Source organism: Tursiops truncatus, chromosome 2 (genome assembly GCF_011762595.2).
Source record: "Tursiops truncatus isolate mTurTru1 chromosome 2, mTurTru1.mat.Y, whole genome shotgun sequence".
NCBI classification, from domain to species: Eukaryota; Metazoa; Chordata; class Mammalia; order Artiodactyla; family Delphinidae; genus Tursiops; species Tursiops truncatus.
The window spans coordinates 15,945,606-15,968,024 of NC_047035.1; the positions used below are offsets into that span (position 1 = coordinate 15,945,606).

Here is a 22,419-nt window from a genome sequence, read left to right on the forward strand (position 1 = left end):
CTTATGCCTGTGTATGGGCCTTTCTTTCCTGGTTCTCTGCAAATCTCATAATGATTTGTTGAAAACTAGACACATTACATAAAATAGCATGGAGACTCTGGAGATCAGATTCTTCCTCCTATCTGGTATTTGTGGTTGTTGCTCTTTGTTGTGGTTGTTGCTGTTTATTTGCTTTGTGACTTTCCTGAACAAATTCTGTAGTTTGTTAGCTTTATCGTTTGTGGCCACTGAAGCCTCTGCTCAATTATCTTAGTGGTCAGATCATGACTGTACAGATTTCCTTATGTTTGGAACTAGCAAGTGTCCCAGGCTTTGCTGATGGGCTCTGTGTGTACAGTTGGGGCATGCCTCAATACTCAGGCAGGCAGTTTACAACTCTGCCTTAGCTCTTACTTCCTGTTTGAGCAAAGCTCCCAGGTTGACTTGAATTTCCCAGTAAAGCCATCTATCTGGGACCACAATTTTCTCTGTGGGAAACTTTTTAACTACAGTTTCAACTTCCTTTACAGATATCGGGCTATTCAGTTTGTCCATGTCTTTTTCATTGAGCACTGGGTTTTTGTGTCTTCAAAGAAATTTGTCTTTTTAAGTTGTTAAATTTCTGGGCACAGAGTTATTGATATTATTCCCCACTATTCTTTTAATATCTATATACTCTGTATTGATGTCACCTTTCTTAATGTTCATAATTGCAATTTGTGTTTTCTTTTTATCCTGATTTCTTGATTAGTCTGGCTAGAAGTTTATTCAATTCTGTTAATCTTCTCAAAGAGTCAACTTTTGGTTTCTCAATTATTCTCTCTTGTTTTTCTGGTTTTTGTTTGATTTATCCTTTCATCTCTATTATTTTCTTTCCTCTGCTTACTTTTTTTAAATTTAATTAAATTTTTTTATTGAAATGTAGTCAATTTACAATATTATATTAGCTTCAGATGCACAGCATAGTGATTCAGTATTTTTATAATTATGCTCCCTTTAAAATTATTAAAAAATAATGTCTATATTTTCCTGTGTTGTACAGTATATCCTTGCTGCTTATCTATTTTATACATAGTAGTTCGTGTCTCTTAATCCCATACATACCCTATGCTGACTTTGGTTTTAATTTGCTCTTCTTTTCCTAGTATCTTAAGCTAAAGTCTCAAACCCTTTCTTCATTTCTAATCTAGGTGTTCAGTGCTATACATTTTTTTCTAACTACTCTTTTATTGGCATCCCACAAATCCTGATGTGTTGTGTTTTGCTTTTCATACAGCTCAAAATTCTTTCTAATTTCACCTTTTATTTTACTTCTTTTCTTTGAGGCATGAATTATTTAGAAATTTGTTATTTAGTTTCTAAATATTTTGGAATTTTTCCAGAGATTTTTGTTATTCATTTCTGATTTAGTTTTATTGTGGTCAGAGAACAGACTTTCTGTGACTTGAATCTTTTTGAATTTATGGAGACTTCTTTTATGGCTAAGAATATGGTGTACTTCAGTAAATGTTCCCTGTGCACTTGACAGGAATATGCATTCTGCAATTGCTGGATGAAGTGATCTATAGATGTCAGTCCAGGCAAGTTACTTGGTAGTGTTGTTCAAATCACCTGTGTCTTTGTTGATCTTCTGTCTAGTGGTATATCAGTTATTGAGGAAAGGTATTGAAATCTCTAACTGTAATTGTAATTTAAAATTTTCCCACAAAGCCTGTCCCAGAACCTTATATTGTAAGTCCTCTGTGATTGTTGAATCCCCTAAAGTTGGGATGATGTCTCAGACTTCTTTTGATCCCAGCCCATTGTACTGATTATTTTGAAAAAAATGTTGCTGGCAGTGAGATTTGTTATATGTATTTAGCTGACCTCAGTTGTGTATTTGAAGGTTGTATATAGGTGAGATGCCTTTTCAGTGAAAATGTCCCAAGATTTACTTTTGTTTTGATGTATATTACTTGGAAAACAGAACATAAAAGTTAATCTGTGTGCCATCAAATGACTGGAATTCAAAGTTTGAATCAGTCAAAATGCCATTGAGTTTTACTTTGACTAGGCATACACACAATAGACATTCAATAAAGGTTTTTAAGAAAAACATCTTTAAAAGTTTGAAATAAACTGTTATTTGCCACCTATTATGTGTCATTTCTGTTAATCTATAGGCATTAAATGTCTGTTTGTTTTTTCCCCCCCAAATGGCTTGTATATCATTCGGATAACTTACATGATTCTTTTTTTTTTTTTTTTTCCTACTCAGAGTCATAAACATTCCATGTGTATACGGCCACTTCTTCCCTATTTCAATGTTTCACGACAATTTGCTACCTTCAGCCTTAAGGGTTCTTTTGTGAGTAAATAAGTGGAACTTTTATTTTGATTTTGATTTGAGAATTTATATATTTTATCACGGGCTAGCAGTTCTTAAGTGAAGTCTTACAAGTGATTAAGAGTTTGCATATGAATGGGTAAATGCCTTGGTGTCTTATGTCTGCTGACTAGTTTTGGTCAAACATACAGAAGCCACTAGGAGGTAATGCTCTTTGTGGTTCTGAAGAATCCTAACAAAGGTCACTTGCAAGAAAGTTGTTCTTTTTGGTAGAGCATCATTTGTGCAGTTGAGGGAATTTTCAAACATTGATCTTTACAGTACTCTGTACAAAAAAAAGAGACAAGATTCTTGTTATTTCTACCTATTGTTAGATTTGAATACAGAAATACAGTGCTCTTTCTACTAATCGTGTAAGAATTGTTTTTTAATGCCAGAAAATTCTTAAAGAACTTTTTACATAGGTATAATAATGAGTATTTTTGAAGCAAAGACACTAAAATCTTTTTGAACATTTGCCAAAAATCTGCAGTATTTTTAAGAAATAAAGTATTTGCTTGAATAATGTCTTCCTACTTTCAAAATGTTTACTATTTAAGATTTGAGGTGGATCTTTGGTAAATAGAAATAGAATGCACCTTGTCATTGATTCATTCTTGCTGGTACAGATTTTAGAAATCCTCAAAGAGGAGATGATGAATCACTCAACTATGCTTTCTTTGTGTTTCCTCCTTAGAGTGAAATACCGGAGCTGCAGGTGTGGTATACCAAACTTGGAAAACCATCGGAGAGATTTCTTTTCAAACAACTGGATTCTCTTTGGGTAGTTTTAAGTCAATTCCTATAGTGTGAGCATTGCAACAGTAAAGGGAACAGGAATTTGATTAATGAATTAATTTTTAATTTCATAACTGATTTTATGGCTGAAGCATAATAGAGGTAAAGTTTGCCCCCATTCTTTTAAATAGAAGTCCTCTTCAAGGCAGTATGGTTTGGTAGATGTGTTTGTTCTTGGTATTTAGTTTGTCTTGGTGAATGGTAGCAACCATCACTTGGTTGCTCGTCAGAAATTTGAGTCTCATTTGAGACTGTCATTCCCACTCACCCTTTGCGTACCATCAGTGACCAAGTATAGACAATATCACCCACATATCTCTCCTACCCACTCCTTATTCTCCATTCCCACGGCTACTGCTTGTTTCAGTTCCTCATTATGTCTCTCTCAGATTTCGGGAACTATCTCTTGTTTTCTCAGACTCCCCGCCACCCATCACACTACTACCAGAATGATGCGTCTAAATGCAGATCTGATTTTTGTCAGTCCCTGCTCAAATGCCTTAGTGATTTTTCCTATAAGTTCACGTTCCTTAGTGTGGCGTGTGACCCACGTTATCACCTCATGAGGTAAAAGACTGCTTTCCTTTCTAGATGCATGTCCTACTAAACTGACCTTTCCTCACAGTCTAAACATCTTGCATTTTTCAGAGCATGGCATGCCAAGTTAATTACTTCTGTGACTTTGCACATGCCTTTTCTTTGTCCTAGAATGCCTTCTGTTCATATCATTGTCATCCTTCAAGACTCAGCCCAAGTGTTGCTTCCTCTGAAGCCTTCCCCACCAGTCTTGGGTCATAGCCACCTAGGGATATGTACTTACCTAGTAAACACTTTCCCCACTACATTGGATGCCTCGAGGATTGGGTCCCAGCCTTTTATACCTTTTTTGTCCCAGGTGCCTAGTGTAGAGCTTAGCAAATGGTGGTTTCTCATGAGTAAATGTTTCAAAGAATGAATTGGCCCATGCAAGCACATCACTTCACCTGACTGACACAAATCTGCTACTTTTTATGGTAATTATTAAAGTTCTGTGACTCAACTAGTCAGTATCAATAACTGAACGCCCACTGTATATTAAATTTGAAAAAAGGAATAGTCTCTAATTTTTGCACAACACATTGCTAGAAATAGCATAATAAAACTGATTTTCCCCATAGGAAAAATAATATCATTTGGAGTTCTTCCTAAGCCAGAATATGGTATTAGATATTTCATAGATCTGACGAACAATTTATTAAAGCAAAGGTATGATATAAACCTCTAATATAAAGTAGAAAAAAAGAGCTACTCAGGTTTCATAAAGTGGACATAATGTTTAGCGCCTGTGACAATTATACAAAGGACTTCAGTGTCTTCAGAGGCCTGCTTTTACCATAGGACACCTATGATGTAGGGAAGGTTTCTCGTAGGTCACTCACTGAGCTTAGAACTTTATAAACATTTTCTCATTTAATCCTCACAATAGCCCTATGAAGTATGTTTTCTTCCCCTCATTCTATAGATGAAGAGATTATGGCTTTATATGCCAAGGTCATAAATGTGACCTAAATGTAATTTGTTAATTGAAATACGTATTGAACATGTAATGAGTAGGACTTTTTTTATATAGTAAACGTTTTCTGTGTTTAACAGCTGAGTCAACAATAAGATTTTATGGATTTTTCTACCTTAGCAAAGTCCTAAAAAATAAATAAGCAGATCTCTTAGTTGCAGGTATTGAATTATACACAGGTGTTAAGGATAGTACAGTCTAAGGGAAAAGACAGAGTAATGGAAATAGATTTGGGGATCATCTAGTCCTTCTTCCTTCTGTGAAAAGAAATTCTTTTAATATCCTTTCTAGAATGTTTAATTGTATAAAATCTTATAAATAACTTAAGAAAAATGATTCCAAGGGCCTTGATATTGAGTGTGTCCTTCACAAGTAGTTAGGAAATTCTAAAAGAAATGAGTTTGGCTTATCTTAAGCTTATTTTTTAAAAAGCTATTTGACCCAAATGAGATGAGCCAAAGCACTTGGCCTGAACACAGCATCGTTTCTTTCTCAGCTCCTAGACAGCGGTGGCAGCTTCACGCTGGAACTGCAAGAGGACGAGCTGTTCACACTCACCACGCTCACCACCGGCAGCAAAGGCAGTTACCTGCTGCCTCCGAAGTCCCAGCCCTTTCCCTGTGTCTATAAGGATGACTTCAATGTCGGTAAGTTTTTGTACTAAAGCTTAACTTGGTTTCCAATTTCAGCAGTAGTGGATAGATTCCTACCTGTCAAACCGGTGCCTGATGGAGTGGTTGTGAGAACTACATTAATTTAGCTCTAAATCTCTACGTGGTAAACGGGAACTAATTTTTGTGTTACTTCAAGATAAATCGCAACTTGAGGGTCCTGTAAGTTTCAGTGCCAGAAAAAATGTAGAGGTTATTGTTGGAATGAAAGTTATACAGATCTTACTCAACTTTCGGTGGGGTTAGGTCCTGATAAACCCATCGTAAGTTGAAAATATCATAAGTCAAAAATACCAAACCTCATAACTCAGTCTAGCCTACCTTACATGTGCTCAGAAAACTTACATGAGCCTGCAGTTGGGCAAAATCATCTAACACGAAGCCTAATAAGGTGTGGCATATGTCGTGTTGTTTATTGATGACTGTACTGAAAGTGAAAAGCAAAGTGGTTGTCTGGGTACAGAATGGCTCTGAGTGTATCTGTTGTTCACCCTCGTGATTGCGTGGCTGATGGAAGTGTGGCTCCCTGCAGCCTGCTGCCACTACCCGGCATCACAGGAGGGCATCCTGATCAAAATTCAGAAGTTGAGGTACAGTTTCTGCTGAATGCATACTGCTTTCGTACCTCTGAGAAGCTGAAAACTTGGTAAGTCAGGGCCGTTAAGCAACTTGCCTGGGGAACCGACTGAGCTAGAATCCGAACCCAGGTCTGCTTATTCCACAACTCATGATCTTTCCTCTTAAGCAGTTGCATGGATTAAGTATGTAAAGTCTGTAGGTCAAACTGATCACATTGATACTTAATAAAGATGATGTAAAAGTCAATAGCTCTTTAGTAACCTAAACCCTAAACTTTGACTGTTTATAAGTATCATTTACTTATTTAAAACTTTTCAAAAGTATATCAAAATGGACCAGAAAATATCAGAGAGGAGAGATTCTGTAAGATTTGATACTAAACAAAGAATTTATTGTGTTCTGAACAGATTACCCATTTTTTAGTGAAGCTCCGAATTTTGCTGATCAGACTGGTGTATTTGAATACTTTATGAATATTGAAGACCCTGGAGAGCATCGCTTCACGCTGCGCCAGGTTCTCAATCAAAGGCCCATCACTTGGGCTGCTGATGCATTCAACACCATCAGTATTATAGGAGATTACAAATGGTATGTAACATTGACATCCTTATGTAGATCTGGCTGCAATAACCTTGTGATGTTGTCAGGTACATTCTGAAGCCAGGACTTTTCAACAGTTCTTCTGTCCAAGAACCTAATAGGTGTGTTATAATTGTTGAATATCGTGGTGGCCATAAACCAGCCAATTGTTTTATTGCCTAAGTGTCCTTCCCTCAGATTTGCCCAATTTAATAGTAATTGTTGCAGGATCAGATTGATTTTAATATAAAAATTGAGGACCTTTGGACCCAGTGATAATTTAAGATTTATTTATAAGCAGACTTTGTGATTTGCGTGTTGTTTTTTAAGTTTTTGTTTTTGCTGGAGAGTTGATTTGTTGAAATGGTGTTGCCACCTGCTGGATTCATACTTGAATTACATTGTTTTAGCTTTTGTGGAAAATCTATTTACCAGATGACAGTAGATGGCAACAGTAAAAAGCAAATCAGCTTTTAGTTAGCTAGAGAATTCCACTCTTTTATTTAGGCATTTGATAAAGAGAGAAGATGTATTTATTCTTCACTTAAAATATAATGGCCAAAGCAAAACTGAGAAGTCAGTTATGGAATTCCAGTGTACTGACTAATTATAACTGTTTTAGGTGTTTCTTTTCTATTTTTTCTTTTAACTAGTATAATGCTACTGTGAAACATAAAACACAAGCATTTCAGGCTTAGTGATAGTAACTATTAATGTCAAGTCACCAAATAGCCATATCTGTAGCTTGGAAATTGGGCAGGGAAGGGAAGATAATTTGGAAAAGAGCTTTGAATTGTTTATCTGTAGAATGCTGCAGAAAGTCTCTATCCTTTCTGTATTGCCTTACTCCCTGTTATAAATCCCAATTCTAGTCCCAAGCTCAGATAGTGAGTCTTAAGAAACTCCTATCCAGAGCTTCTAGAACCCTTACAGCTCCTTGGAGAGTTACTGGGGGTAGAGTAAAGAATTCTTGCCTAATTTAGAATAACTTCAATGGCTTATCTTCTTATACAACAGAAATACTGTTTATCCCAACATCTCTGTACCAGACACTTTATCTGGACATTCTGGTCATGTCAGCGGGGTTTGTGATTTCGTCATTTGTTACTAATGGTCTTATAGTAAGACAGGTGGCTGCGTTTAATTGTCTAAGGGATGGTCCCTGTTATTTTGATCACTGGTCGGGAAGCCAGCCACCATAGAAAACCTTTAAGTTTCTGTGACAACCCATATCCCCCACGCTCATGAACACTACATAGGGCTCTCTCTGAACCCCAAATCTATTGTTTCTGGCTGGGACTCCAGAAAAACTGGGAGACTCTTTCATTGTAGTAGAGAAATGATGTAGAGCACCATCTACAGATTAAACAAAACTCTTCATACCTTTGAAGGTTTTGCAGTATTTAAATAGCAATACTCAGTCTTTACTATTGCAGTGTGTAAGGAGGTGAAGAGGAGGATGGGGGAAAGTGGGGAGAGAAGGAAGGAGTGACATATTCTGAAAGAAAAAGAACCAGGAAATGGCAATTATACATGTCAAGAAAGGACTATTTTTGTCTTTCTTAAGCCCTGCTTTCATCATGTTCTTTCACTGCTCAAGAATATGCAGTGGGGCTTCCCTGGTGGCGCAGTGGTTGAGAGTCCGCCTGCTGATGCAGGGGACACGGGTTCGTGCCCCGGTCCGGGAAGATCCCACATGCCGCGGAGCGGCTGGACCTGTGAGCCATGGCCGCTGAGCCTGCGCATCCGGAGCCTGTGCTCCACAACGGGAGAGGCCACAGCAATGCAGTGACTCTTTCCTGCTACCGAACCAGATCTGCACTTCTATGCCTGACTTCCAAGATCTTTTAAAATTTGGTCTCATCCTATTTATTTTGTGTTATTTCCCATTATCCTATCCTGGATTCAAGGGAGCCAGATCTGTTTAGAGATGTACACACATCCCATGTTCATTTCTGTTCTCTGGCTGTGATGCCCATTTATTGCAGAGAAAGGAGGGAATGAAAACTGGGTAACACTAAACACTGGTATGAGCTTCCCATAACTACCTTTTGGCAAAGGTAGCATCCTCTTAACCTTATAGACTGGGAAACTGAGGCTTCGGGGTGAGACTTGTTCAAGATCCCATACTTTTAAATTCCAGAACCAGGGCAAGAGGCCAGGTCTGTTTGGTGCTGTAGCCCATGCTCTTGGACTATACCTCACAGCCTTGTTTTAATCATTGTCTTCTTCCTGAGAGGAGGAAAGGGAAAGTTAGTAAGTTAGTGGAGTTTATCCATAGTGCTGTTCTAGTAAATCGGCTCTATGTGCGCACAGTGTCATCAGTTCTTAGAACTGTGTTTAGGACAGACCTTCTTTCATATTTAGATTTAGTTAAGTATCAGCACAGTAATTTGACTATAAATGGTAGACTTTACCAAAGCTGTTAAAGACTTCCATCTTGTTAGTAAGCTTTGGTTGGGATCTGAGGACAATCACAAAATTATCTTTCGCTGCACAGACCTGAATTCTGAATCCTTTTGATCAAATTTGCTTAATTATGTTGGCTGGTTTTTGTTCTCTCAGCACTTTCAAGAGATTATGGCTGTGGAAGACTAAACCAAACTTTTATTCTATTTTATTCATTATCTGTAAAATTGCCTGTAAGTTGTGATGCAAGAATCACTTATTCTGGACTGTAATGTATAAAAGGAAAACGTTTGATCTTCTCTCACTCTACCTCTAAATAGAATAAGTTTTTGGTGCTGACAGGATCTGTAGCACTTTCAAACTTCTGATGAGCCAGCAGGGAGGTAGGAGATGTAAGGAACAAGGCTGATCCTTGGTGGTTTCATGCTGGTGATAATCTACAGAGAGAAAAACTCCCTCTGCTGTGGGAGGACATACAAGAGAGACTGGGCTTTAGTTACTTGGCATTTGATTTTCCCGTAAAGTAGCCCAGCTTTAATTAAATGATTAAATGTAGATTTTCCTGATGGTTGTGTACCTGCTGTAGGTGCTTCTTTTTTATGTTTTCCTTTACAAAGTAAAATTTCACTGTGCAAAATTCACTGACAGGAAACTCTGAGAAATGTAAAAGTCACATAATTTCTCCCCATTTCCAAAATATATTTCTTGGCATTCTTAGTTTTATTTTAGATAAATTGCTTGCTTTATTACATGACTGTGTGCAAGCTTTCTAATTCTTTTCCATTTGCACTTAGAATTTGAGTGGGAGGGGAATTATTTTCAGAGGTCGTATTGGATTGGGGTGGTTATTTCATTGCAGAAGGAATCCAGTAGCATTTGTAAAAGGAAGCCTGGAGGCGATGTCATTGTTAAAGCTCTGGTAGTTCCTGGTTGGCTGAACCTTTCTCATCCTTTGATCTCCTGTCAGTCATACCAAAACCAGGGTTTTACTGCCTCTGCACAGACTTAGGTACTCTGTAGGGGAAAACGGTCCTCCAAGTGAGATTCCTGGACCAGAAGCATCAGCATCACCTGGCAATTTGTTAGACATGCACACTCAAGGGGCCCACCCTAGACCTACTGAATCGGACCCTGAGGGGTGGGGCTGAACTGAATAAGCCCTCCAGGGTGACTTCAATACTGCTCAAGTGTGAAAAGCCCTACTGTAGGATCAACGTAGAGTTGACTGTGTCTTGTTAGGGTTAAATGTAAAAATTAGCCTCAAAAGCAGCTTTTGTTCTCCCAGAGGTTCCTAGCAGTCTCCACTGCTTCTCTTTGCTGATGGAAATGTAATAAACCTTTTTGTTCAGAATGATGTGGAAACTTATCTTTTACGTATTCCTAGAAAAAATGGCTTCTCCTTATATTCTTAGAATGAGAAGTTATTTTATTATAGAAAGACAGGAAATATATTCTTAAGAAGCTTGAAAACAGTAAATATTATTTTCCAACAGTAAGTCATTAAAAGAGGCAATGAAATGACTTGACTTCCGTCATGTAAAACTTGAAACCATCATCAATGAAGCCCATCCCTGGTATAAGTGTGGACTTAGCAAATCACATACCTTGATTAGAAGTTTGGAAGCATGTGACTGTGAAAAGAGCCATTTGTGCTACATTTGAAATGACGTAATTAAAAGCACTAACACTTTGATTTTGCAGGTCCAATTTGACTATAAAGTGTGATGTGTACCTAGAGACCCCTGAGAAGGGAGGTGTGTTCATTGCTGGAAGAGTGAATAAAGGTGGCATTTTGATTAGAAGTGCCAGGGGAGTTTTCTTCTGGATTTTTGCAAATGGAACCTACAGAGTTACAGGTGATCTAGGTAAGTGGCTTCTTCGATAGCACATGGTTACTATATGATATGTTGCTATATCTGTCTGTTACTTATGGTAGTAATGAAGGAGCTTTATACCTCATCGTGTTCGAACATCTAATTGAGAAGAGATTCAACACGTGTAAGCAAACGCCAAACGATTCAGAATTATAGTGTTAATTAGTACAGACAGAGGCACCTCAGTGAAAGAGAAAATTGTGCAAAGCTTATCGGCTATTGTAGAGTTGAGCTAGGCTGTCAGAGTAGGATTACCAGAGATTGGGGTGTGGTGTAGTAGTAGGGAGAGAATACTCAGGAAACACTATAACTAAAAGCAAGACTATAAGAATGTTGCTGGTGTGCTTATGGAAATACAAAAGGAAGGATTGATTTGTTTAAGATGGAGAATTCCTATTTCTTAATTTAGTCAATAATTTGAAAACAGCTGGGCTTTTCTCATTCATCTTAACAGTCCTTGTCTTATGTAGAATAGTATTTTATCCAGAATTGGTGCTTAGAATCCGTTCAAGTTGAATCCCATCCACTTCACTTTGGTTTGGGTACACACCGCTCTGTTGCAACTAGACCTTATTGGTGGTGACTCTTCTTGATTCATAGTCTCTTGACTTTCGTCCTGCATTAATAAAAAATCTTCTCTCCTACAGTTTGTTCCCCTATGCCTCTTCCTAAGGTGAAAAGGGCTCCAATAATAAAATAAAAATTAAAGAGGGAGTGGGTAATGAGGACATTAGAATAGGAATTGCATAATCATAGCATGACTGATCTGGAAGGTACCTTGCATTTTCCAATCCAAAAGAGAGTGCCAGAGAGGTTAATTGCTTTACCCAAGGTCTCAAACTGAGGTAGTGGCAGAATTGGAGCTAGGGATTTAAATCTCTGACTTCAGTCCCCACTGCTCTGTGTCTTAAACTGCACACTGGACATCTCATCCTGGCTTTCTCTCAGGCATTCAAATATAATACGTTCAAAAATTAGCTTATTATTTTCTCTCTAATTCTCAGCGAGTGCCATTACCATGTAGCCAGGTACACTAGCTGGAAATCTTATGGTAGGTTTTGGCTCTTCCTCCTTATCCTTCATATTCAGTCCAATCAGGTGTACATGCAGACCTGAACTATACACGCTAGTGCGTCATTGTACCATGCTTGGTTTGTAAGTTTATTTTGCTCGTTCTCTTGTGAGCTCACATATGGCTCAGAGTAGGATCTCTCTGCATGCTGGATGGATGCCTGAATGAAGGATGTTTTGTTTTAAATCAATTGTAGGTATGGAAATGTCGATCTTTATTAAGGCTGACTTTACTACATACAAATGCGCCTAAGAACCCCCACTGAGTTATGGGATTCTGTGATTTAGATTCTAAAAATACATCAACTGGGATAATCTCTTTGTGTTACAGCTGGATGGATCATATATACTTCAGGACATGCTGACGTTACAGCAAAAAAATGGTATACACTCACTTTAACTATTAATGTAAGTATTGCTGATCAGAATGCCTGAGGTAAAAATATTCTTTTCTTGTGCTTTTCTAACGGTTTCTGTTATCAAAAGGGGAAAGTACGATAAATAGTGGAAAATAGGCAGAGAGTCTGCCGTGATACCAGCAAACCACCAGTCCCTGGGATGATAGTGTGTGTCTGGGTAAACCCACGCGAGAACCATCAGCAGCTGACTTTATCACCCCCAGTATTTTGTTTTGTTTTGTTTTTGTTTTTTAAACTCAGGAGTAATTGGCAGAATCAATAATTGAACTATTTTTTTTTCAAGTTTTCTTAAACCAAGATTCTTATTGGAGCTAATAGGTATAAGCAAAGTCACATAAATTTATTTTTTGATGGTTAAGAATGATTTGGTTTTCAGCTATAAGCACACTTTTTTAGAAGTTAGTTTCCATGACTCTTTGTCAGAGATGATACCAGATTGACGGTAGTATGGAAATCTAAAAATATTTGTCAAAATTATTGGTTGATCATGAGTTATTGATTGACATGCTTCCATGGGATGCCGTGTAGAGAAGTTCTTCTGTATAATATACTGCTCTCTGCCAACAGTCCTGTCATAATTTTCTTTAGGTTACAATAGAGATAAAAAATGGAATTCAAATAACTTTTTGAACTTGTTCTCTTCTCTTACTCAACCACCAAAAGTGACAGTACTAATTTTTCTGGCAGTAACAATATTTACTGAAAATCCAGTTTGGGTGTGATACAGTTTATATAACTAAAACCACACTCGATGGGTGTAACCTCGTTCCTAGTTCTTCCCTTTTGCAGTGAACTGAGGCAGTAAGGGCTGGCTTACTTGCAGATAGAGGGGAGGCATCTTTTATGTGCCTTTGGTGTGAGGTGGTTCCTGCTGGAACAAATAACAGTACACATGTGCTGTTATTTGTTTAGGCAGATACTAGGTCTTGGAATTGGATTTTAAATTTTAACAGATCCTGCCCCTATTGCTAGCCAAACTATATCAATTTTTATAGCAGTTATAATAATATTTGATATTACTGATTTTAAAGATTTTTTTCAAATTAATAGACATGATTTTTATTTCCTTGATAATTAGGGAGGTTGCACATCTTACTATGTTTATTGGCTGTTTCTGTTTTTTCTTCTCTGAAGTTACCCATTCACACTCTTTCCTCATTTTTCTATTGTGTTGTCTTTTTCTGATGGATTTGTATGAATTTATTATATATTCTGGGTAGTAACTCGTCTGTTATATGTGTCACAAATATTTGCTTCTATTCTGTCACATGTATTTCAATTTGCTTATGGTATATTTCGTGAATAGAAGTTTTAAACTTTGCTACTGTCATATATTTCACTTTTTTTCATTGCTTTTATGTTTTATTTAAGAAGGGCTTCCCCTTTCTCAAGGTCAGGAACATTTTTTCCCCAAAACCAAATAAAGTTTAGGATTTTTAAAAATGTTTAAGTCTTTAATCCATCTGGAATGTATTTGTGGTTCATAAGGAGAAGAGCCCAACATAATTTTTTAAAAACAAGTGGATAGCCATCATATTTAGTACATAGACTGTCCTTTTGCCCATGATTTAAAAGCCATGTTTTCGACATAACAAATCATCATGTGTACATAGGCTTATTTCTGAGCTTTTTTTCTGTTTAATTGCTTTGTTTGTTATTATCCAACATCCCACCTTTAATTGTGTTTACTTTCTAAAATCTTTGGTTACATGGTTTACTTCCTTCAGAGTTCCTTCCTGACCACCTTCTAAAAGATAGCACCCCGTCTCACTCTCTGCCCCTCTTCTCTTCCTTAATTTTTCACTGAAGCTCTTGTTACATGTTCTGTTGATCGCTGTGTGTTTGTCCTGCTCCGTTCACTAAAACCAAGCTCCTTTAATGACGGGCGTCTGTTTTATTCATTGCTGGCTCTCTGGCACCTAGAAAAGTGCCTGGTGCACACACAGTCAGAGCAAGAACCCTTGTAGAATGAATGAGTGGATATCTGGTGAGGCAAGTTCCTCATTATTTCTTTTTAAAAATTACCTTTGCTATTTCAATAGTATATTTACTCTTCTATTCGAATTTTTAAAACATCTTTTCAATTCCATGAAAAATGCTACTAGTATTACTCTGAATTTATACAGCAATTTGGGCAAAAGTAATATATTCTTTTAGAATAATGTGTTTCCAGGGACTTCCCTGGCGGTCCGGTGGTTAAGACTTCGCCTTCCAATGTTGGGGGTATGGGTTCGATCCCTGTTTGGGAAGCTGGGATCCCATATGCCTTGCGGCCAAAAGGCCAAAAAACATGATAGAAGCAACACTGTAACAAATTCAGTAAAGACTTTTTTTCTAAAAAAAAAGAATAGTGTGTTTCCCCATTCAAGAACATGGTAACAAGAACATGCTGCGTCTCACCATTTATTAAGATCTCCCGCTGTGTCCTTCAGTTTTATTTTTATAGTTCTTCCACATTACTTGTTAGGCTTATTTTTAGTAATTTTATGAATTTTTTGAAATTTTGAATAGGATTTAAAAAGGTAAATTTCCTGAATTTTATTAGATATTTTGTGTACATGTTTAAAAAAAAAGGGCTTATCAAAAACACCTGCCTCCTTCCTCACTGCTGTTCCTGCCGCCTCACCCCATTCTGTGTTCTGCTCCTCTGACACAGCCACTTTGAACTATTTCAGCTGTTTTCTTCTGGTATGTCTTTTATATAATGTGATTTACTACTTTTAGAAGTTAGCTCCAGTCTTGCTACTGGGATGGGCGGGGATATTGCTGACTTACACCTGCTCCACCCCCTACCCCATTATTTCTTGTTCCACCAACTCTGGGCACATAATCCAGAGCGGTCTCTGAGGCGCCCATCATCACATCAACCTGTTTTAATTCTTCACAGGCCACTTATCTCTTAGGTATCATGTGTGTTTGTGTGTCTCCTTCTACTAGAATGTAAGCTGTATAAGAGCAGGGACCTTGTTTTTCTTGTTCGTCCTAAACCCCCAGTGACTTAAGCAACATTTGACATATAAATATTTGTCGCATACATGAAAAACAAAACAAAACAACATCTTTTATGATGTTCATTTTCCAAATTACTGCTAATATGAGGATTTTATGATTTTGAAATTGGCCATTTTTGAATTCTTCTCAGCACACATCAGATGCTTTATCTTAGCGCTGTTGCATGGGGGTTAGAACGATAAACTTTAAAGTCTATTAATAGTCACTTGCAGATATTTTATTTTGCTCCGCTTCTGTTTTACCATCATAATCTCATGAAGACACACCCTTATGCAGATTGAATGGTATCATATATAAATATATATATATATATGAAAGTTTGTTACAGTACCCAATATATGGTGAGCACTTTAATGAGTCAAGTTAATATTCTTAGGAGTAGGTGTGTTAGGAACCAGACAGGTCAGCATTCATATTTCCTTACTGATATATGCTGAGACTTCCAGGAAGTTATTTCACGTTTTTGAGCCTCTGTTTCCTTATCTGTAAAATGGAGGTAGGCTCTGTAGGTTGTTTTAGAGTTAGATATTTTTTATTTTTCACTCGACACATTTTTATTAAGCATCTGTTACATGCACTGTTCTAAGTACTGGGGATACAGCAGTGAACAAGACAGACAAGGTTCCAGCTCTCTCAGAGCCTGTATTCTTCTAGGACAGGGATTATTAAACTTTTTTTTTCTTTAAAGAGCCAAAGAGTAAATATTTTAGGCTTTGTGAGCCCTTTGGTCTACATTGCAGTTGTTCAGCTCTGCTTTTGTAGTGAGAAAGGAGCCGTAGACTATAGGTAGATGAATGGGTGTGCCTGTGTGCCAATAACATTTAATTTATAAAAATAGGTGGCTGGTCTGTGGGCCACGGTTGGCTCACTCCTGCTCCAAATAAACAAATAAATAAAATTATGAAGGAAAAATGAGATAATGAGTTAGAGTAGCTTCCCTGCCAGATTCTCTAGATAGAGAGGTCAGGGAACGCCTCTTGAAGTGGGTGACGTTTGAGCTGAGAGCTGAGTGGTGGGAAGAGCAGTCTGAGCACAGGGCACTGCTGTGACTGGTCTTGTGTGACGAGCTGCCAGAGGATAGGTTGGCTGACACCCAGGGGGCGAGGGGCAGGGGGAGGATGAGCTTTAGTGCTGAATATAATTTGTGTACATAAGCTCCTTGGCTCAGTGTTAATATTCAGTATCCCCTATGTGGCAGAAGATGTTCAGTAAGCACGTCCAGAGCTGAAGGTAGCTGTGCAGGTGTGTAGTAGCAGAAATGTATGTGGCTCTGAACGTGGAGTTGGGCAACTCAAATTCAAGTCCTAGCGTTGCTGGTAAATCTGTGACTTTGATTTTTAGTCTCATTAAGTCACCGTGTCTCCATGCATAAAATAAAATAAGTAAATGAAGGCCCATTCCAGTATAATTTTATGACTTCAGAGCAGATTTTATTTTGATCCTTGGCCTAGTGCTTTGGATCTTTTGCTCTTCACTCTTTGAAATTAGCTAGTTTTAAATGTAGCTGGAATGAGTGTGCTGTGAATATATGCTCATAAGCATGCTATAATAATGATAATAAGAGCTGTGTGCCAGCCACTTAGCTAAGTAGGAATGGCAGCTGTCTGAGGAGGACGTTATTTTTATCTTTCTCTGTCAGTGACTAGGAAGTTGTTCCTGTGGGTATTTCTCTTCTTCCATCCACTCAACCCCCTGCCTCTCCCCAGTCATCAGTTTAACTGATGGTTACTGTTTTTCTAACTTAAGTGTAGGCTCTTGATATAACTTTGAAGTGGTATTCTGTACATGAGGATAAAGCAATAAAACGAAGGTTAATTACTCCTCTCCCAGCTGGGCTGAGGCTCCTTAATGAAGACCTTAAATGAACATTTTGAGGGACTTCCCTGGTGGCGCAATGTTTAAGACTCTGCGCTCCCAGCGCAGGGGGCCTGACTTCGATCCCTGGTCAGGGAACTGGATCCCACATGCATGCCGCAACTAAGAGTTTGCATGCCACAACTAAGGAGCTGGTGAGCTGCAACTAAGGAGCAGGTGAGCCACAACCAACACCTGGTGCAACCAAATGAATGAATGAATGAATAAATAAATAAGAAAAGCCTTTAAAATAAATAAATAAATAAAACATTTTGACCCCAGCAGTCCTGTCTGAAGAGCTGGTGGCTGTAAGCTGTCAGTACAATGCATGTACGTGCCACTACGTGTAAATGACAAATGGTTTTTTATTTTAGTGAACTTTTATCTAAAATTTTATTGTTATGTTATGGAAAGTGTTACATTTCTGCAAGTTTTACAGCATTTTGGTGGAGTACAAGGAAATATTGAGGTATTCTTGTACCTTGGAAACTGTTTATATAAATAGATAAGAATTTCCTTTGAGAAAATTTTTTCTGTATTTCAAACTTTTGCTCAAACTTGTGGAATCATTTTGCTGTGGTAAATCTTCAATGAGAAGGATATTTGTTGCACTAAGTAGGTGGGCCATCCATTAAGAAACAGACTTCAGAGGATCAGTTTCATGTGTCTTTAAGGGATGTGTTTCTCCCCACTCCAGGGTGGTTTCTCTTCTGGCACGCTGAATGGCAAGCCTCTCTGGAAAAACGTCTCTGTGAACTTCCCGAAGAATGGCTGGGCCGCGATTGGAACTCACTCCTTTGAATTTGCACAGTTTGACAACTTTCGTGTGGAAGCCATACACTAATACTCACAGAGTGCCATAGAACGCTCTCTGGATTTTCTTTCTTTTTGGTTTTGGTTCAGAGCCATTTCTGGTTTTGATGGATCAATATAGGAGCCTTTTGGAAGCTACAAAAAATGGAGAGTAAATGAGGAGAAAAATATATTTTTGCTTGACCATCTTGAAGATTTTTTTTTTAGAATTCCAAGGGGAAACAGATGAATCTTTAATATAACCCGATACGTCCCGTACATAGGGCACTAGGTACGTTGGTCAAATCCTGCAGAGTCGTTTGGGTGTTCAGACCTCGAAGCCTTGTGTTAATGCTGAGGTAGCTCTCGTCATCTTATTTGCACATGATCATGCAGATGGCAGGGACTTGATCATCACTGTGATGTATCTATTCATGCTGACTGTGTGTCTAGTGAGCTGGTGTCCTCGTCGTGGGTAATGCTGCTGTAACAGGAAGCTGAAGAACACTGGAAATACTGCTTTTTTTGTTGTTGTTCGTATTACCTTTATTTCATTTTTATTAAAACAAAATTTTTTAAACGTCTTTATTGGAGTATAATTGCTTTACAATGGTGTGTTTCTGCTTTATAACAAAGTGAATCAGTTATACATATACATATGTTCCCATATCTCTTCCCTCTTGCGTCTCCCTCCTTCCCACCCTCCCTATCCCACCCCTCTAGGTGGTCACAAAGCACTGAGCTGATCTCCCTGTGCTATGCGGCTGCTTCCCACTAGCTATCTGTTTTACATTTGGTAGTGTATATATGTCCGTGCCACTCTCTCACTTTGTCCCAGCTTACCCTTCCCCCTCCCCGTATCCTCAAGTCCATTCTCTAGTAGGTCTGCGTCTTTATTCCTGTCTTACCCCTAGGTTCTGCATGACCTTTTTTTTTTTTTTAGATTCCATATATATGTGTTAGCATATGGTATTTGTTTTTCTCTTTATGACTTACTTCACTCTGTATGACAAATGCTAGGTCCATCCACCTCACTGCAAATAACTCAATTTCGTTCCTTTTTATGGCTGAGTAATATTCCATTGTATATATGTGCCACATCTTCTTTATCCATTTATCTGTCGATGGACACTTAGGTGGCTTCCATGTCCTGGCTATTGTAAATAGAGCTGCAATGCACATTTTGGTACATGACTCTTTTTGAATTATGGTTTTCACAGGGTATATGCCCAGTAGTGGGATTGCTGGGTGGTATGGTAGTTCTAATTTTAGTTTTTTAAGGAACCTCCATACTGTTCTCCATAGTGGCTGTATCAATTTACATTCCCACCAACTGTGCAAGAGGGTTCCCTTTTCTCCACACCCTCTCCAGCATTTATTGTTTGTAGATTTTTTGATGATAGCCATTCTGACCAGTGTGAGATGATGTCTCAATGTAGTTTTGATTTGCATTTCTCTAATGATTAGTGATGTTGAGCATTCTTTCATGTGTTTGTTGGCAATCTGTATATCTTCTTTGGAGAAATGTCTATTTAGGTCTTCTGCCCATTTTTGGATTGAATTGTTTGTGTTTTGGATATTGAGCTGCATGAGCTGCTTGTAAATTTTGGAGATTAATCCTTTGTCAGTTGTTTCATTTGCACATATTTTCTCCCATTCTGAGGGTTGTCTTTTCATCTTGTTTATGGTTTCCTTTGCTGTGCAGAAGCTTTTAATTTTCATTAGGTCCCATTTGTTTATTTTTGTTTTTATTTCCATTTCTCTAGGAGGTGGGTCAAAAAAGATCTTGCTGTGATGTATGTCATAGAGTGTTCTACCTATGTTTTCCTCTAAAAGTTTGATAGTGTCTGGCCTTGCATTTAGGTCTTTAATCCATTTTGAGTTTATTTTTGTGTATGGTGTTCGGGAGTGTTCTAATTTCATTCGTTTACATGTAGCTGTCCAGTTTTCCCAGCACTACTTATTGAAGAGGCTGTCTTTTCTCCATTGTATATTTTTGCCTCCTTTATCGAAGATAAGGTGACCGTGTGTGCGTGGGTTTCTCTCTGGGCTTTCTATCCTGTTCCATTGATCTATATTTCTGTTTTTGTGCTAGTACCATACTGTCTTGATTACTGTAGCTTTGTAGTATAGTCTGAAGTTGGGGAGCCTGATTCTTCCATCTCCGTTTTTCTTTCTCAAGACTGCTTTGGCTATTCGGGGTCTTTGTGTTTCCATACAAATTGTGAAATTTGGAAATTCTGCTTCTTGCAAACCACTTCAACATGTTATGCTTACACTCTAAAAAGTATTTTTTTCTTTTCCTTTTTAATATGAGGCTTTTGAATTATAGATATATGGAGTGGGATGATTTGAAGAATGCCCCATTAATAAACTACCTCTAATGCTATTTCTACAGTAATAAATATTAGCAGATTAATTGGGTTATCTGCATTTTTTAATTCTCTTGGGTCCGACTTTTAGTCTCGTGACCCTTATAACTCTCTGTGATCATTTTCCCAGGTGACTGGAAGGAGGAAGAAAACCCTATGTAGCCAATGCTGTGAGTGGGTCCAAAGGTAAAATTGTAGCAATTTTCTTGTGTTTCATTTCATTGTGCCTTTCATTGTCTGTCTTCTCTTGTGGCACTGGTGACAGACTAAAATAACTAGTGAATACTTTTATCTCCTCGTGCCTGGAAGGAAAGGAACACCTATCTACTTTATAGAATTGGATCATCCTCTAATATTTTGTGTGGTTAGAAGCATTTCTTTTGTTAAAGTACAAATATATTTAGGTATAGGTGAGCATATTTCTAATGCAGTATAATTTGTATCTAATCATTAGTGTACCTCCTAGAAGCAAATCAATCATTCATGTGGATAAAGTAAATTCTGGAATTTTTTATAATGAAAGTTTAAAACTATTGAACTAATTCTACAATTTTGGAATTTGTAGTGATTTAATGTAGGCTAAACTGATATGAAGTTTTGTATTACTATTGGAGACAAGAAGCTAAATATTAGAGTAAATCAGATTACAGAGAAAATTTAAAAATTAAAACCAAGTCTAAGTGATTTCCAGTTTAGGTCCCTACATATTTTTTAAAATTAACTTTCTTGAGGTATAACTTACATACAATAAAATGTTCCCATTTTAAGTTTACAGTTCAGTGAGTCTTGATAAATGGATATAACCAAGATATTGAACATTTCCATCACTCCAGAAAGTTCTCTCGTATACCTGTGCAGGCGTTTCCCCTCATCCCCACCCCGATCCCAGGCAACCATCAATCTGATTTCTATTACTGTTGTTAAGTTTCCTTTGTTCCAAAACATAAAAGTGGCATCATACACTTTGTACCCTTTTATGAATGTTTTCTTTTACTCAGCATAAAGTGTTTGAGATTTGTTTATGTGCTGTGTATATCAAAGATTTGCTCCTAATTTCAAAGAGTACTCCATTGAAGGGGTATACCACAATTTGTCCCCCCAGTTTTTGGTATTACAAATAAAGCTGTTGTGAACATTTGTGTACAAGTCTTTGTGTGGACATATGTTTTCATTTTTTCTGGGTAAATACCAAGGAGTGAAATTGCTTCATCTTTTGGGGAAGTGTATGTTTAACTTTATAAGAAACTATCAAAACTGTTTTCCAAAATAATTGTATGATTTTACACTCCCATTAGAAATGTTTGAGAGTTTCCGTTGTTCTACATTCTTGACAATGCTTCCTATTGTTATTCTTTCTAATTTTAACGCTTTCTTGTGAGTTTGTAGTAGGTGTATTAGCTGCTGGGCATCTTTTCAAGGACTTATTTCTCATTCATGTATTTTTTTTTGTGAAATGTTTGTTCATATCTTTTGCTCATTTAAAAAATGTGGTACTCTGTCTTATTGAGTTGTGAGAGCTCTTTATACATTCCAGGTGCAATTTTTCTTTTAAATCAGATATGTATTTTGTCAATTTTCTCCAAGTCTATATCTTTTGAGGAGTACAAAATTTTAATTTGGAAGTCCAATTTATCATGTTTTCCTTTTATGGTAGGTGTTTTTTTGGTGTCCTAAGAAATCTTTGTATGCTCCAAGTTCACAAGGATTTTCTCTTTTGTCTTCTAGAAGTGTAATATATTTAGCTTTTACATTCAGGTCTGTGATCCACTTTGCGTTATTTTTGTACATGATGAGAGGTGAGGATTGAGGTTCATTTTTTTCCTATATGGATATTCAATTTTTTCCAGCATCATTTGTTGAAAAGACCTTCCTTTGTCAAAAAAAAAAAAAAAAAAAAAAAAAAAAAAAATCAATTGACCACATATGTGTACAACCAATAATAAACTCCCTATTCTGTTCTACTGATCTGTGTGTCTATCCTTAGGCAAATACCACATTGTCTTCATTACTGTAGCTTTATAGTAAATTTTGAACTCAGTTTAAATCCCCCAACTTTGTTCTTCAGAATTGTTTTGGATAATTTAGGTCCTTTA

The 22,419-nt window shown here is 37.4% G+C and overlaps 1 protein-coding gene across 8 annotated transcripts in view; it reads left to right on the plus strand.

Annotated features, from left to right (window-relative positions):
• Window positions 1–22,195, plus strand: part of GALC (galactosylceramidase) — a 62,967-nt gene extending 40,772 nt beyond the window's left edge. For 6 of the 8 annotated variants that reach the window (XM_019919705.3, XM_019919695.3, XM_073800162.1 and 3 more), the window contains 7 exons: window positions 2,237–2,326; window positions 3,042–3,128; window positions 5,191–5,341; window positions 6,352–6,532; window positions 10,634–10,797; window positions 12,209–12,285; window positions 17,860–18,538. In XM_019919705.3, the coding sequence (XP_019775264.1) occupies window positions 2,237–2,326; window positions 3,042–3,128; window positions 5,191–5,341; window positions 6,352–6,532; window positions 10,634–10,797; window positions 12,209–12,285; window positions 17,860–18,006 (897 nt within the window). In that variant the 3' untranslated portion in view covers window positions 18,007–18,538. Of the gene's footprint in view, window positions 1–2,236; window positions 2,327–3,041; window positions 3,129–5,190; window positions 5,342–6,351; window positions 6,533–10,633; window positions 10,798–12,208; window positions 12,286–17,859; window positions 18,539–20,456 lie in introns of those variants that run through there. The other 2 variants (XR_002173122.3, XM_019919715.3) reach the window with 2 other exon arrangements.
• Window positions 22,196–22,419: the final 224 nt, after the last annotated feature.